The sequence below is a fragment of the Homarus americanus genome, unplaced genomic scaffold (genome assembly GCF_018991925.1).
Source record: "Homarus americanus isolate GMGI-L3 unplaced genomic scaffold, GMGI_Hamer_2.0 scaffold39541, whole genome shotgun sequence".
Taxonomy (NCBI): domain Eukaryota; kingdom Metazoa; phylum Arthropoda; class Malacostraca; order Decapoda; family Nephropidae; genus Homarus; species Homarus americanus.
The window spans coordinates 41,645-58,835 of NW_024748840.1; the positions used below are offsets into that span (position 1 = coordinate 41,645).

Genomic DNA, 17,191 nt, shown 5'->3' on the forward strand with positions numbered 1-17,191 from the left:
AGATTGCTACATCTCCTGACCTGTACACCACACACGAGGAAGATGGGGTTAAAAAAAATATGCGATTAAGATGAATGACAATGACAAATACTTTAATTTGAGTATTTATATTGTTGGTCATGGAGATTAAGTGTTGATTAGAGAATTATTTTAGAATAGTATTTGGGATGATTAGCGATTCATCTGTGGTATGGTTCTTGTCGTTAGTGACGGTGGTAGTAAGTTAAAGAGACAATTAGCGATTTTTTTCAGTATATTGTAACTTAATGGTGGTCCCGGGTTCGAACCAGGGCCACCATGGTTAGTACTCATGTACCCAGATTTACTTGTGTATATTACAGGTTCTGATATGCTAATGATGCCTTAGAGAGTACGTGTTGAGTAGCGAATCATGTGAATTACAGACTCTTTATATGAAATAATTAATGGATTGTGTGTGTGTGTGTGTGTGTGTGTGTGTGTGTGTGTTTATTCAGATGGTCTGAGTATATGCACAAGGATGTCTGTCTCTTAACTCTTTCCCCACACTAGCCACCAATTTAAACACTTAAAATTATCACAAAAAATATCACTAATCAAATATCTTAAGGTGAATACAGGCTCTTAAGTGTCAGCGCAGTATTGTGACTTATGACCACAGAAAACGTGACTGCAAGCGGGCTCAATCTTATGAAGGATAACTCTTGAAAAATGTGCTTGTGAAGAGAGAGGTGGGTGCATGTAATAATAATAATAATAATAATTAACGGTTTATTGAAAGAGCTTGTGTGTGTGTGTGTGTGTGTGTGTGTGTGTGTGTGTGTGTGTAATAATAATGAACGGTTTAATGACGATGGTCATACATTAGACAAAAATGACTTTTTACATGCAAAGACATGGGGTTGGGTGGGTCGTTTAACAAAAGCTTCCATTAATATAAGGAGAAGGAACATAAATTCAACACTCAATTTATAGTTTGCAGTTGATGGAAGGGGCTGGTCTCTTGCCCTTCTGTGTGAGATCACGTAGGCCACGTGCTGCAGTAACTCGCCCACAGGTGTTGACGTGAGGGACCTCACGTGGTGCTGCAGTAACTCGCCACAGGTGTTGACGTGTGGGACCTCACGTGATGCAGTAGCTCGTTCACAGGTGTTGACGTGTGGGACCTCACGTGATGCAGTAGCTCGTTCACAGGTGTTGACGTGTGGGACCTCACGTGATGCAGTAGCTCGTCCACAGGTGTTGACGTGTGGGACCTCACGTGATGCAGTAGCTCGTTCACAGGTGTTGACGTGTGGGACTTCACATAACGTTGTAGCAACTGTATTATTACTTCGCTGTGTCATGGGCCGCATGATGTGGTGTAACAGTACCTGACTCTCTACTAAATTTTGTTGTGGTACCTCACAGTCAGGTGTAAAGCCGACCTGCGGTTGTTCCGTGAGTAGACTGTTTAATACTATACTGCCTGGTCAGAAGATGGTGGTTGGCTCCCAGGGGCGGTTACCGCTGGGTAGTCTTAGACCTCACTGGTGGGTGTGAAGGATAATGACACTGATTCTTCTCCTTTCCGAAAGTAAATTTTCAGTTGGGGGGGAGGGGTTGGGGGGGAGCTGAGGTGCAGGACCAGGCAGCCAAAAGAGCGGAGCGCTGAGTATATCTTGACCCTCTGGTGGTCAGGACGCAATATGTGTGTGAAGGGGCAGGGAGGGAGGGAGGGAGGGAGTGAGGGGGGGGAGGTATTTTTATCACCATGACTCACATGTGTTTATAACAATAATAATAAGAATTAATTTCAACTTCATTTTTCTCTTCCTTCTCCTTTGCTTTCTCTCTTCATCCTTCTCTTCCTTCTCTATCACTAAACATAACCTAATCCTTTACTACTGTTGATCTTTTAATATCCGAGTTTCTATAATTTCAAAACTTTTACAACTTTCTTACAAATTAAAGTAACAAAAACTCTCACTAACTCACTTAATGAATCGATTCCTAAGCCACAGAAATATTTTAGTGACGCTGTTCGTGAAGGTCAAAGATCAAGAGTCAATAATAGAAAGAAATAGAGGAGTGAGTAAGTTAAATGTGGGTTGTGGTCACCGTAGAGTTTTATACATACAGCCTATGCAACTGTAGCCTCTCTCTGGTGCTATTCCTTATATGACTGGGTATTATTGATTGAGTTATTCCATGTAACATCTGGCTTTCCTATATACAGTAAGTGTTCATTTCTCTATCATTTTCGTCACTTTGTTATAATCCCTCCACCTAATTTTTTTTTTATTAATTTTCCTATAGTGTTTTATCAATGAGGCATTCTGTATATATCTTCCTTCAACACCTTCGCATATTGATGATTCGTTAGCCTTGTTCACTACCAAATGTTGCTGTACTTAATGGGTCTTGTCCTAACAGAAACTACAGCAATGTCAACTCTCTATCATGATGATTGTTTCGCTGCTTCATTCTTTGATTTACCCTCAGTCTTACCTTACGTATAAACCCATCACTTAATATATATATAAATACCCCTTTTTGCACTTTACACCCACGAAAATTCATGATATATAGACAATATTTTGCATTATACCACCGCTTCATAATCCTTAACACCATCTCATTATAAATCTACATTTCATCAGATTACTTCGGCAGACTTGCAGACATTACACCGACAGATCACCACAATACACAGTCAACCGTCGGTATGAATATGGGTGTCTTACGGTATTCGAACCCATAAAGCTCTCAACCAGTCTTCTAGCAGCATGGCATTCCGTTTTCGACAATATTACCGTGTATATATTGTAATATTATCAGTGTTATTACTATTTGTTCTATTGACTCACATATTATTATAAAATGTCTGTACAGATACATTTTGTCTCACTGTTATGAAGTGTGTCTCGAGTATTGTTTCAATGATACTCCTGTTTATGAAGCCGATTCGAATAATGCTTAATTGTTTCGAATTTGGAACTTTTCAGAATAAACTGAGAAGAAGTAAGAGTGAAGTGCCAAAAGGGGGTACATAGCTAAAACAAAACCTGTCTCTCTTTATGTTAATGTTAAGGGCAGAAGATGTTTGTTTTCCCGTACTTAGGAGTTACTGAAGCTCTCAACACCTGATGAGTTACAGTAGGATGTAATATAACAAATACAGAGGCTACCTATTGTACCTTAGTAGTGTATCCCAGTCACTCATGATATGTGAACCTGTTTTAATGATTATTATAGGGCAAATTACTCTTTTTTTTATTTAAATTATATAAACGAGATGAGGCCAAGTGGTTACAGCGTTTACTTCCTGCACTGAGAGTCTTTGGTTAAGCCTGGATCACTATAGTAAATCCAGAAGTCAATAGGTCATTATCTTTACAGTTAAGGACCAGAAGGTGATAGAGTGCAGTGCAGACCTCATTGTTTCGTATACTACCTAAGGTTTAGTATCTAGTGTGCTGTATCCCCAGTGGAGGTTCATTGTAAACAGAATTAGTCTTAGTTACTAGAGTTTATTGCATATAATTACTAAACTGGTGGTGAGAAAAAGGTTCATATGAACATTTACAAAACTGGCCAACGTCAGAACGTCTTAATGTTATTCCCAGGATGGTTGAGATGATCACTTTCGGTCGTCCTGTACAGTAAAAGAGAAGTCATGGTTTATTAGAATCTGATAATTTGTTTAGTTTTCTCCTTAAAAATTAATTATTATTCTTACATATTAAAAATTGCAGTATCGTCTTAATTCTAATCAAATATAATCTTATATATAATTCAACTTATCATCTATCAGTACAACACCGTTATATTACCAATTAATTATTTCAGTGATTATATTTACGTAAAAAAAAAACTAAAAAAACACAGAATTATTTTAATAAACTAAACGATAATAAATAAACCAATAATATGAACGATGTGTTGAAGATTTATCATAGGTGAAATATAATGAATAAAAGTGAGAATTTACCGGATGTATTGAAAATTCTCAACTTGGTCGTGATTCTCTTGATAATTATGCACTGTAGAATTTTATATTATATGCCGTATTTTTTCTGATATTTGCTGATATTGTCTGAGTTGTTTAAATATATTAATATATTTTTTATTGTCTTTTTATTTGAAGAGATTTAATGTGGAGGAAATATTACGGTTATTGAATCAGCTACTTACCTCAGCGTCCATATCCATAACCGCCGTAGCCACCATATCCACGACCACCATAACCGTATCCACCACCATAGCCATATCCACCTCCATATCCGCCCCCATAGCCACCATATCCTCCACCATAGCCACCATAGCCAGGGTCGGGCATGGGGCTGGCCATGGCAGCGGCCACAAGGAGGAAGACGGACAACACAACGATCACCTGAAACACAACATGATGCTACACCTGTGTTGCTTCATTAACAGTCTACATAATACAGCTCTGTGTGTGTGTGTGTGTGTGTGTGTGTGTGTGTGTGTGTGTGTGTGTGTGTCTCTGTGTGGGTGTGTGTGTGTGTGTTTGTGTGTGTGTGTGTATGTTTGTCTGTGTGTGTGTGTGTGTGTGTGTGTGTGTGTGTGTGTGTGTGTTGAAAATTACGAGCAATAGTCAGTACCTGCTTGTGGTTGCATTTGTAATTGGATAAAGGTCAAATTCCTGTACCTTGTATGATATAAAAATGAGGAATATCTTTTTGTTTTGTTATTCCTGAAGTAAAGATGATAATTAATTATGGATATAAGCTTACCAACAAAATAACTAATTCTTTATGTATAACAATAAAATAATATCTTACTCAATATTATCAATTATACACAAAGAATATAAGAGTATTGCTCCATAACCTCGATTTTATATTAATTAAAAAAATACCATACATTACTAGCAAGAGTATTATTACACATAAAAACGTAATTATATTTACAATTTAATCTACATATAAATATTCACATGATCACAAAATATCCCGTGGAACATAAAAGTTAAGGTATACTCACAGCTTTCATCATGGTGTACAGAATGAGCGTCAAACTAACTCTGAGGTCCTCACTGCAGTCCACCTCCTTATATACTCCCTCGTGAACAATGAACTTCAAAAAATCCATAAAAGAATGTATTCGAAATATTGGAACCCCCAGACACACCCAGACACACCCAGACACACCCTCGCATATTTTCCTCGGCCAGGTTAACATTTTAGAGGCCAACCGGAAGAACAATAAGGTGATAAAAAATGAAAGCAGAACAAGGAGGAAAAAAAAGATTTTAATAATAATTTACGACTTATTTAGCTTGACATGTTTTCCTGGGTAGAGAGTCATCAAGGTTTTGGAAGGACGTAAGGAAAACGGTAAGAGCGTAACGGGGTGACTATGTTAAAATATTTGTCCTTGTTCTGAACTTTTTATATTGTGTTGTGTGATTATAAAAATGGCCTTTATGTGCGTAGAGTTTATAATATTGTGTCGTCATCAATTAACGAATGGTTGGGGGTTGAAATAGACATAAATCATTTCCATAGCATCGATTGTGTTAACCTAACCTAACCTAACCAAACCCAACCTAAAAAAATATAGTATGTGTGTGTATTAATATATGTGGGATCACCTGGATACAGCTCAACTTACTTCACCTGGGGATTAAACACCCTAGCGCTGCCTCAAGGAGTTATGATAAAGGGGAGGGGAAAGGGAGAGAAGGGTGGGAAGGGAGAGAGGGAGGGACGAAGGTATAAATAATTCCCTTTCCATTTCTCAGTCCTTACCTATTAAGCAGTTCAAGGTGAGTTACATTAATTAGGAAATAAATTAAATAGCTTCAGTAGGAAATGGGTCAAACGGGTTTAATTAGAATTAAGCTAAATGTGTTAAATGGGTTAATTAGGTTAAATTACTTTGATATATTAAATAGAAAATGGGAGAATAGGTTAAAATTATAGGTTTTGGTCCTTAATAATTGGTTCATACTGACATCAATTCCAATTATAGAAGGTGTTGGTCCTAAATAAATGGCTCATACTGACATCAATTCCAATTATAGAAAGTGTTGGTCCTTAATAATTGCCTCATACTGACATCAATTCCAATTATAGAAGGTGTTGGTCCTAAATGGCTCATACTGACATCAATTCCAATTATAGAAGGTGTTGGTCCTAAATGGCTCATACTGACATCAATTCCAATTATAGAAGGTGTTGGTCCTTAATAATTGCCTCATACTGACATCAATTCCAATTATAGAAGGTGTTGGTCCTAAGTGGCTCATACTGACACCAATTCCAATTATAGAAGGTGTTGGTCCTAAATGGCTCATACTGACACCAATTCCAATTATAGAAGGTGTTGGTCTCTGGCAAATGATTCATATCTTTCTAAAGTCGACCAGTCACTCTGTAAACAAACTCTTACATGGGGAAGTGTTTCAGTATTGTCGTTTTTCTTCTTTGATTTACTTAACTATTCTCTTGGTTCTTTTGTTTTTGTTTTGTTTTTTCTTGATTGTTGTCTTTGTTTATTTTGTTATCTTTGTTAATTTTGGTTAGTTATTGTTTTTGTGATATGTTTTGTTATCTTTTGTTTGTTTTGGTTAGTTATTGTTTTTGTTATCTATCTTGTTATCCTTTAATTGTTTTTTTATTGATTATTTGTCTTTGTTATCTTATTCTTCTGTTTGTTATTTGTATTATTTATTTAAAGTCTTTATTTTATTTTAATTTTTGTACTTTTTATATATTTTTTCTTGTTATTTTTGCTATTCGTTTTTACATTTATTTTTAAATTGCGATTTTTTATACATATTATTGTATTGTATCGAATATTTTAATTGATCATGATTTCATTTAATATCAAACTGTTTCTTTGTCCACATATAAGTATATCAACAATTATTATTTTCACAGATTTCCAAGTTGATATCTGAAATTCTTGAAAGCCATTGTTCTCTAACTATCTATAATTTCCTTAGTGTGTATCTAATAAGAAAGAAACTTTGCGAATTAATTTTAAAATAATTGGAAATATTAAGCAAGTGTGATTATTTCTATACAGGATGGTGTGTGTAATTTGTTTTACCCATAATAATGTCTCTGTTGCTTTGTTCTAGGTAAAGTGATTTGTGCACCACCCTGTATACTGAGGAAACCCTATCTCGTTCACACTCATACCAGGGGCCCCAACCTAACCTTGTTCACAGTCACCGAGCGCCAACCTCACTTTGTCACACTACAAGCGCTTGACTCGCTTCGGCCACACCCTCGTCTCCCGTACGCACTGATACTCACTGTCCTTGTGAGAAAAAATAATAGACGTCTTAGAATGGGTTTTATAACGCTTCGAAAGGCGTGGTGTTGAATAATGACAAGGTTCTATGTTGTACAAGTCGCGTGGGAGTTCTGTGATGCATTGTTGCTCGTGGGATAATCATTCTGTACCTGCGTGTGCAAATAAACCAAACTATTGGAATTTTTCGTAGTTTAAGAATGTTTATGTGTGTATTGGGATAAAGAATTGGACAGATTAGAATACAGAATAATATTATATGTTTTTAAATAATGAAACACTATAAATAATCTAACCTTATTCAGATTTTAAGGACATATTTCAGTAATATTTTGGATATCATTATTATTACAACTGTTTTATAATATTTCCATATTTAATCTCATTGTTTTTAATATATTGCATAACTGTATTTTGTGTAATATTTACGGTAACGCAACATTTGGCATATTTTCTGATTTTGTATTTTTTTTTGTAAACGTCATTTAGTCTGAAATAATCACCTAAAGATTAGTCATCTCAGTTTATTTCACATTAAGGTTAAATGCCCTTACGATATCCGGGGAGTATGTTAGGTTAGGTTAGCATTGGGTAGTTAATTTTAAGGTAGAATAAACTTGGGTGGTCCATCTAAAAAATAAATACCTAAATATCTCTCTGTTGGTACCACTAGTCTATGATATGTATAAAGTAAAATCATTCATTCATTCATTTTTTTCTTTTCTTTTTTTCGTTTTCTTCTCGTTGAGGTCAGTACAACCTTTGTCTACCCCGTCAGTCTGCGATCATGAGCTCCAATTCTTCGCCCATTGTTCATATATTTTCCGGCTGTGAATGCTCTCTGTGGTGTGTTATTGTTTTCCAGAGACCCGCACAGGTGAAGGTCGGGCAGGCAGGTATATCTGTGGTCTGTTGACACTATGACAAGTTTCCCTCAGTTGCCACAAACCTCTGTTTTGTTTTGTTTTTATTCCACGGCGGGGTATTTAAGGTGACTCCTGTCGGTGGATAGACAGTCAGACTCAAAACTTCGTCAAGATGTATAAGGCTGTGAGTATCTAGTATCTTGCATCAGATAATTTTTGTTCATCTCACCTGAGATTGTTGATTGTTCTTTTAACTATTTTATTCTCAAAACTTATTCCTCATCAATATATATTTTAGACTGTGATAAAGATAATTCAGATAATATTATAAGATTCCATGTAAGAATTTAGATTATTTACTGTAGTTACCGAACAGCATAACAAATATAAAAAAATAATGATTTCTTTCTTTCTAGAGTCTAATTTTAGAGAAAAACCATAATGTTGTGTAGACTGTTAATGAAGCAACACAGGTGTAGCATCATGTTGTGTTTCAGGTGATCGTTGTGTTGTCCGTCTTCCTCCTTGTGGCCGCTGCCATGGCCAGCCCCATGCCCGACCCTGGCTATGGTGGCTATGGAGGATACGGAGGCTATGGTGGAGGATATGGTGGATATGGCTATGGTGGTGGATACGGTTACGGTGGTGGATATGGTGGCTATGGAGGTGGATACGGATATGGTGGTCGTGGATATGGTGGCTACGGCGGTGGCTATGGGTATGGACGTTAAAGGTAAGATTGCTGTAATATTTTGTCTTAGTTAGAGAAAACTGTACATACAGGCATTTCTTATTTCACCCTTATTCATTCTTTAATATTACAAGGTAAATTTTTCCATGAGTAGTTTCCTTAAAATCATTTATTATGATCAATATGCTCCATCATAATTAACAAAATATATGACAAAATTTATAACCTAAAAATAATCAATACTTATGATTTAATTCGCAATACATAATACTAAAATTATCATTGTTAGGTTAATGATAAAACATTAATAAAAATCAACATGAATTTAATTTTAAAAACTTATGAATGATATGCTAATTTTTTTTTATAATTTGTGTTTTTCAGAGCAGCCAGGAGGCAGTCCAGCACAACTTCCCGAGTTTATTATTTTAAAGTGTTTTGTCCAATGCTGTTTTCCATCGTTTAGTTCCTCATTTACCCTCCATATAAACCTTGAATATTTTTGTATGTAATGAAAAGAAATAAAACAAATTATAATGTTTATATTTTGTATTTTTATGGACCAGAGTAATGTGTTCCAATAATATGTTCCAAGGTTTGAATAGCGGTGACTTTCTGACTCGACAGTGTCTATGGCGTCTCGTCTGTAGACTCTCTTTACATTAAGATAATTCTCGTAAATGACAACAGTAAGATTATTGTACTTCTTAATGTTGACGATTTTGTATGAGACAATATGACACAACGGAGGAAGGATTTTGACAACCCTACCGAGACAACAGGAGTCACAGTGTTCATTCTGAAATTCATCGAACCCTTCAGTAAAGATATTTTTAAGAGTGCCGAGTGATTATTAAAAATATATATTAAAATGTTGATAATTTTAATTAATAAAGATTAAATTGTGAGTCATCTATGTTTATCAGTGTGATGTGTGAACGTTACTTGTCAGCACAAATGATTTTCGAATAACAGTCAGTGATAAAATACAGACTGACTGGCTTTTTTCTATAATCGTCTGAGAACAACACACTCTCTTCATTATAGCAGCATCAGAAAATCCCGATTCATACAGTAATAACGTCACAAACAGTAAAAGAGTGTTGATGGCTTTATTGGACAACATAGGATACTACTTTTTAACATGCAGCCAAAAATTATATCAACACAAAGAGAGTGTTAACAATAAATTAATTTCCTTTCCGTTCAAATTTTGAGACATCAATATCCTTCTAATTAAATAAAAACTGCATATATAATTTTTCCAACGAATTGTTCATTATTGACTTCCATTCTATTGCTACCAGGAAATATATCTGATTTGAGGAAAACTAAAAAAATAAAAAAATCCTAAAATACTTTCCATATTTGTAGTTTTCACATCAGCTCTGTCGTTGTGAGTCAGTAAATAGGTTTTACGGACACTGTATTAACCTATTCAAATATTTCCCATTTTCAGCAACGTTAAACAAACTATTTTGAGTTCCTCCCCCCCAGCTAACGGCATAAACTCCCCGGTACACAGTTTGGAAATCATTGAATTGAATAATAAGATAATCGTAAAAATATATATCCGCGCCATATATCCACATTCAACTCTAAATATTTCTTATAAAAATATGATAATAACGTTATGAAGCGATATACGTCAAGTAAAATAAAACCTATATGATCTACCTATTAAACGAGGCAGATAAATTATAGACACTCTAAATTATTACCATTTTATTATTAAAGAATATAATATAACACTAGTCGACTGATGGACAAATATAGGGCAGACTCAGCAGCATGGCGTGTGAATGATGTAATAGGAATGTAATATACTCCACGTGAGGCAGTCAGTGACCCTCGTCTTGTATAGTGATAAGAGAACAGCGCCAGGTACCAATGGAGGTTCAGTATAAGGTGTCAGGTACCAATGGAGGTTCAGTATAAGGTGTCAGGTACCAATGGGGTTCAGTATAAGGTGTCAGGTACCAATGGAGGTTCAGTATAAGGTGTCAGGTACCAATGGAGGTTCAGTATAAAGTGTCAGGTACCAATGGAGGTTCAGTATAAGGTGTCAGGTCCCTCCAACTCCGGAATATTATCTTACCTTCATCAATTAACACTTATCATACAGGTAAACAATATATCTATACCAAGCAGAAAAATACACGTACTGTACTTGTCAAGATTTAGGTCAATTGTCTGTCAGCGGAAATTATTGATAGTTGTAAAGATAATAAGGAAACATGTAAATAAAAATTAACTTCTTTTTTTAGTTATGTTGTTGTTGGACAAATACCAGGTGATCATTGCTTAGTGTTCAGGAGTTTTTAACTTTAAAATATATTCATTTTTGTTATATATTTTTGCTATTCAATTTTTTTTACTCGCGTCGGTATTCCCGTTGTCTCAAGGTTAAGGTAAGAGAGGGAAATTTTTGTCTTGTTTAATCCAGGACTTTTGTTCCTCGGTGTTGCCAAATGTCGCCATTGTTGGGGCAGGTACACAGTATAAAGGCTGGTCCAGACTCTGGCCAGTCAGTCGTCCCCGAGGCTTCATCACCATGTTTAAGGCTGTGAGTTGCTACAGGTTATATAACTATCCAGGATTTACTCATATAATTTGTATTAGATTATGAATATTTATGTTAGAGTAAATGTAAATAAAAATACTAAAGTCCTTTAAGATAAAAGTTGCTTATATGAATGTCACTTGAGCCTTCAATATATTTCAGGACATAATAAGGAGGTTTCGTCACATCTTCTGGCAACTTGTACACGATAGTTACCATAATGTTGTGTAGACTGTTAATGAAGCAACACAGGTGTAGCATCATGTTGTGTTTCAGGTGATCGTTGTGTTGTCCGTCTTCCTCCTTGTGGCCGCTGCCATGGCCAGCCCCATGCCCGACCCTGGCTATGGTGGGTATGGTGGATATGGTGGAGGATATGGTGGATATGGTGGAGGATATGGTGGCGGATACGGCTATGGTGGTGGATATGGTGGCTACGGCGTTGGAACGGGTGGCTACGGCGGTGGATATGGATATGGACGTTAAAGGTGAGGATAATTTTATTAATGAAATATTTTGCCATAGAGAAGAAAGTGTGGACGTTAAAAAAAAAAAGAAAACTAAAGTATTAAGTAAAAGTTTATCAAGAATGTTGGTTATTTAATCCCATTTTTAGTTCCTAGTTCCAATTCTTAGTTCCCAATCGAATTCCTAGTCCTCAGCTCTAATTCCTAGGTCCTAGTCCCAATTCCTAGTCCCCAGTTCCACTTCCTACGAGAATACAGTCTTTAATGGATAATATCTAAAATTAGTTCACTCTCTCTCTATTTCAGCAAGGTGGCGGAGACCCAGCACTGTGGCAGGTCAATAATGTCTCTTTTGATATATTGTGATTTTGTGTCTTAACTTTTGTTTGTTTGTTTTTTCTTCTAATAAATTAACCAAGGATATTAAAAAAGTTTGTCTTATTCCTGTGAGTTAAGGGTAATTAAGATGTCTGAGTAATTGGGCATTTTAGATAAGATATTTAAACACACACACACACACACACACACACACACACACACACACACACATACCTTTAATTTTGTCTTTACATCCAAATATGTCTTAAACTTAGTATCTCAGAGTGTAATAAAGGAGGTTACTGACAATTTATATTCTCCGTAGATTTAATTTCTATGGAGCGTCTAAGTAACAATTAATTCTCCAAAGAAACAAATAAAAAACAAAACCAATGCATTAAAGTTTCAATATACACCCCTCTCCCCTCTCCTCCCTTTCCCCCTCTCTACTCCCTCTCTACTCCCTCTCCCGCCTCTCTACTCCCTCTCCCGCCTCTCTACTCCCTATCCTTGGGGCATTGAAACGGAATGGGGGTGGGAGGGAGGGAGAAGAGGGGGGGTACAGTCATGATTCTCTACCATACCATACCATACCATACCATACCATACCATACCATACCATACCATACTACAGATCCACAATGGAACTCTGAGCTCAGTGGTAAACAGTAGAACGATCCACAGAGATAATGTATCACCAAGTCGGGTTAGCAGGTAGTCTGTATTCATGGTATCCCAAATCATACATGGTGACCCCCCAAAGCATACATGGTGACCCCCAAAGCATACATGAAAACATACATGGTGACCCCAAAGCATACATGGTGACCCCCCAAAGCATGGTGACCCCCCAAAGCATACATGGTGACCCCCAAAGCATACATGGTAGCATGGTGACCCCCAAAGCATACATGGTGACCCCCCAAAGCATACATGGTGACCCCCAAAGCATACATGGTGACCGCTAAGGCATACATGGTGACCCTAAAAGCATACATGGTGACCCCTAAAGCATATCGTTAATCTTGACACACCGGCAGTATATTCATATGAACAAAATATATCCTTACTATTGAAAATAATTACGCTTTAACTACGAATTATACCTGCCTGTAAAATAATAATTTGTGACTGTAATAACCAAACTGTGTTGTAAATTAATAATCTATTTTTTTTTACTAAACTAATTTCACATCTCGACAGTCCAGCAAAAAATTATAATAATGTGACGGTAATGAGGAACCAGAATTAAAGCTCCTATTTTATATTATGGTTTTAAGTTATATTTTAAGTTAGTTTATGGTAATAATTATAAAGTAAAGACTAGGGATATTTTCTTCATAAATAAAGTTTATTGACATTATAGTTACAACAAGTTCCTGGAGAGAGTTCCTTCTTGGTGGCCGACTGTGTGTTTGTGGCTCTCATAGTTCACCTTTACCGCCCGTATCCATAGCTGCTAATGTAACCACCATATCCACCGCTTCCGTAGCCACCATAGGTACGACTTCCATAGCCGCCATATCCACCACTTCCGTATCCACCATAGGTACGACTTCCATAGCCGCCATATCCACCACTTCCATAGCCGCCATATCCACCACTGCTGTAGCCTCCATATCTACGGCCACCATAGCTGTATCCACCCCCATAGCCATATCCACCACCACGACCACCGTAGCCAACATGACCACCATAGCCAGGGTCGGGCATGGGGCTGGCCATGGCAGCGGCCACAAGGAGGAAGACGGACAACACAACGATCACCTGAAACACAACATGATGCTACACCTGTGTTGCTTCATTAACAGTCAACACAACAACTGTCCTCCATAATTTTAATACACAAAAATAATTATCTCTATCTAGAAGGAAATAATTTTCACATTCATATAAAAATCAATTATATATTACTTAACTAAGGTGTTTCTATACATTAATTTGAAGTAATATTAAATACTGCAGTAACTCACAGTCTTATGCATGGTGATGAAGTCTCAGATATGTCTGGTGTTCACTTCCCTGGGGTCCTCCCTTTTATACCCACCTCAACACTAGCACCATTTACCAACCCTCAGGTAAAAAAATAAAATAAAATCCTAATATCAACAAAACAGACCTGGAAAGACAATAAGATGAAAAAAAAACGGGAAATTTTCATTGAAGAAAGAAAAATAATTCTAATTCTCAAGCTTTAGTCATTATAAAAAACAGAGTCACAATACATACTTGACCTGAATGTGAAGAATATTGTCACCCATGACTGTCATTACCTTAAGTCACCTGTACTGGACTGGTCTCGTTCGTGGTTTTGTTTTTTCAGCAACATATTTCTCTTTCCTCTCATTAAGCTTCCTGCCAACACCCGTCTGTCATATATAAATGTAGATATATTTCTTGCTTTAATTTCTAGTTCCTATGTTACAATGAAGGTTAGGTTAGGTTAGGTTAAAAATGAAGATATCTAACACTGTAAATAATTAGTTTTTAATGATATGTGTTTCGTAGTTCTTACTGTTGTTGTCTTGTGTATGTATTGGATTAGTATACATACATACATACATACATACTTACATACATACATACATACATACATACATACATACATACATACATACATACATACATACATACATACATACTTACATACATACATACATACATTTCCCTAATATTCACATATTTTTAAGTATTCTCCAAAATATAATGTCAATATGTTTAATTACCTGTAGTTTCACCTTTAATGTTCTGTGTGAAGTTTATTTTTCAACACAAGGTTCTGGAATAATATTCAATTGTGAAGTAGCCAGAGTATTGGTTATTTAAGAGTGAATACTTACCCAGTTGAGATTTTAAAGTCTTGTTATGTCTTTGATCTTAACCCCTTGTGCATAGAAGGGTCTCTGTACTGGATGAAGTCGTCAGGCATTCGTAAAATGATATATTAAAAGTGGCGTCTTCGTAATGAAAGGTCAGTGGAGATAGTGTGTTAATAGGAATTCAAGTTGAAATTCCTTACAGAGACAAGTAACAGTCTAAGTACAGATATTTTTTAAATATTTTATAAGCATAACCTAACCTAACCTAACCTAACCTAACCTAACCTAACCTAACCTATCCTATCCTAAGCTAATCTAACCTAATCTATTGATTTGATTTTGCCGGGTACAGCGGCTACTTTATTGCGCACCCCACACTCATCCTGTGAGCGGTAGCGCAAAAGGATTACAGAGTAGAGTTTACAACGGGCCATAATGATTAACCCCCGCGGTCAGGATATTATGGCACTGAATGTTACACAGTATTTCAATTGCATTATTTGTTTAGTTCTATACATAAAGGGTAACTTATTCACAACTGCGTGAGTACAGGCGTGTGAGGCAGTATGTCTGGCCGCACACTTTGTTATTCACATTTACGTGAGAAGTATTCAAGCACATTGTGTATTTGCTTCTATACACGAGAACTGATATAGTTACTAAGTGCAAAAAAGTGGATACAATCTTAATATGTCGGCTATCTTGCCATTAGAGATGAGTGTTGTGCCATTTCACACACAGTGTGCTTGGACCTGTCCCTAAAAGGTTCTATCTTCACACAGTCGAGGACGTAGTGTTCAAGTGTGTGGCCATATGTCTGGCCACACACTTTACATTTAGTCTTGTTTGCATCTGCGTGAGGAACATACTGCCAGAGGTACTTATATCCTAACCTTAATCTAGCGGTTACAACATCTTGTAATCTAGTGATCTTGTTACTTGCTCCATATACATGTTTCACTTGATACATCTCATCATGGTAAACTATGGATTGACTATTGCCTGTTTGCACTAATCTAACTAAATCTCAAGGGGGGGGGGGGGAGTCTTTCATCTTTGGTTAAGTTTTGATTAGCTACTTTATGTTAGGTTAGGTGGATTTGGTGAGGTAAAGTATGGAAAGGTCGCCGAGAGGCATTTCTTAACAGATGCGAAAATATTGGCCTCACGAGTGCACGGACCGCAATTATTCTTTACAAAAAACCAGGAAAAAAAATACAGTTGTAACTCCTCCACCTTTAATGATATATTGTAGAGTAAGAATGAAGTTTTCTACTTTATATTTGTTTCCTAAAGCTGCTGCAGACAAGTACACATATTACCTTCTGCTTACCTCTTGTAATCACTAATGAAGATTCTGTAGCGTCAGTATTAAAGGTACACTAGAAGCAACATAAATAAATGTTTATGGGTTAAGTTTTTAAACCCAAATGATCTTCTCTCCATTTATTAAGAAAATAAACTAATGTACAATAACTAGGATATTACTGTAATTAACACTATGAGCTGTGGGTGTTAATAATGTGTAACGAGCTTCGTGAACACACATATGATGTGGGTGAGAAATTGGTACAGACTGCCAGAAGCCGACTACTATTTGGTGACCCACGCAGTTAATGTACTTACTGCTCATAGGCTAGTTACCGTGGGTGATGTAATTATATAAACTTAACTGATGTAGCCCACATTTATAGAAGTATTACTGGATGTCTGACAGGGGCTAATACACACATTAATGTTTTTACCGTATATTATTTAAAAATTTCACTTCACCAAGTAAATGTTACACGTTTTAGAAACTTGGTAAAATATCATAAAATAAATAGTGAATTATTGAGATATTTCCTTTAATTTTTAATTAATGATGAATAAACCTAAAGATCTTAATAGTTGAAGCGCTGTAATACATTATAACAACAAAATCAATGTTAAAAGGTGAATTATTATAGATATTGTGAAACTGATCTTTATAAATTTTCTATCATAGTGAGTTGTCTCAGCTTATGGTAATGTATTATAAGATCACCAGGCACTGTAAGAGCAGCTCAGGTTGGCTCACTAGTAATAAGACACAAGTTTAGTAAGTGGTTTATTTTTGTCGTAGAAACATTTATGTGAGTTTAGGTGACAATAACAGTAGCTGGGAGAAACTCGGGGTTATAACAGAGGTTGTGGAGAAACTCGGGGTTATAACAGAGGTTGTGGAGAAACTCGGGGTT

General features: G+C 36.2%; 3 protein-coding genes across 3 annotated transcripts; 1 reads left to right on the forward strand and 2 right to left on the reverse strand.

Moving 5' to 3' along the window:
* Positions 1–4,156: 4,156 nt before the first annotated feature.
* On the reverse strand, positions 4,157–6,283 carry LOC121880436 (neuropeptide-like protein 30). Its single transcript, XM_042387623.1, has 2 exons — positions 6,194–6,283; positions 4,157–4,354 (listed from the first exon to the last, which is right to left on the reverse strand). Exons 1-2 carry the CDS (start codon positions 6,281–6,283, stop codon positions 4,157–4,159), a joined length of 288 nt encoding a protein of 95 aa, XP_042243557.1.
* Positions 6,284–8,192: 1,909 nt separating this feature from the next.
* LOC121880448 (keratin-associated protein 19-2-like) lies at positions 8,193–9,346 on the forward strand. The gene is made up of 3 exons (XM_042387637.1): positions 8,193–8,298; positions 8,612–8,847; positions 9,190–9,346. The coding sequence occupies exons 1-2, from the start codon at positions 8,287–8,289 to the stop codon at positions 8,843–8,845; spliced, it is 246 nt and encodes an 81-aa protein (XP_042243571.1). The 5' UTR covers positions 8,193–8,286; the 3' UTR covers positions 8,846–8,847; positions 9,190–9,346.
* A 4,139-nt stretch (positions 9,347–13,485) lies between these two features.
* Positions 13,486–14,180, reverse strand: LOC121880442 (shematrin-like protein 2). Its single transcript, XM_042387630.1, has 2 exons — positions 14,127–14,180; positions 13,486–13,920 (listed from the first exon to the last, which is right to left on the reverse strand). The coding sequence occupies exons 1-2, from the start codon at positions 14,136–14,138 to the stop codon at positions 13,591–13,593; spliced, it is 342 nt and encodes a 113-aa protein (XP_042243564.1). The 5' UTR covers positions 14,139–14,180; the 3' UTR covers positions 13,486–13,590.
* Between the last annotated feature and the right edge of the window lie 3,011 nt (positions 14,181–17,191).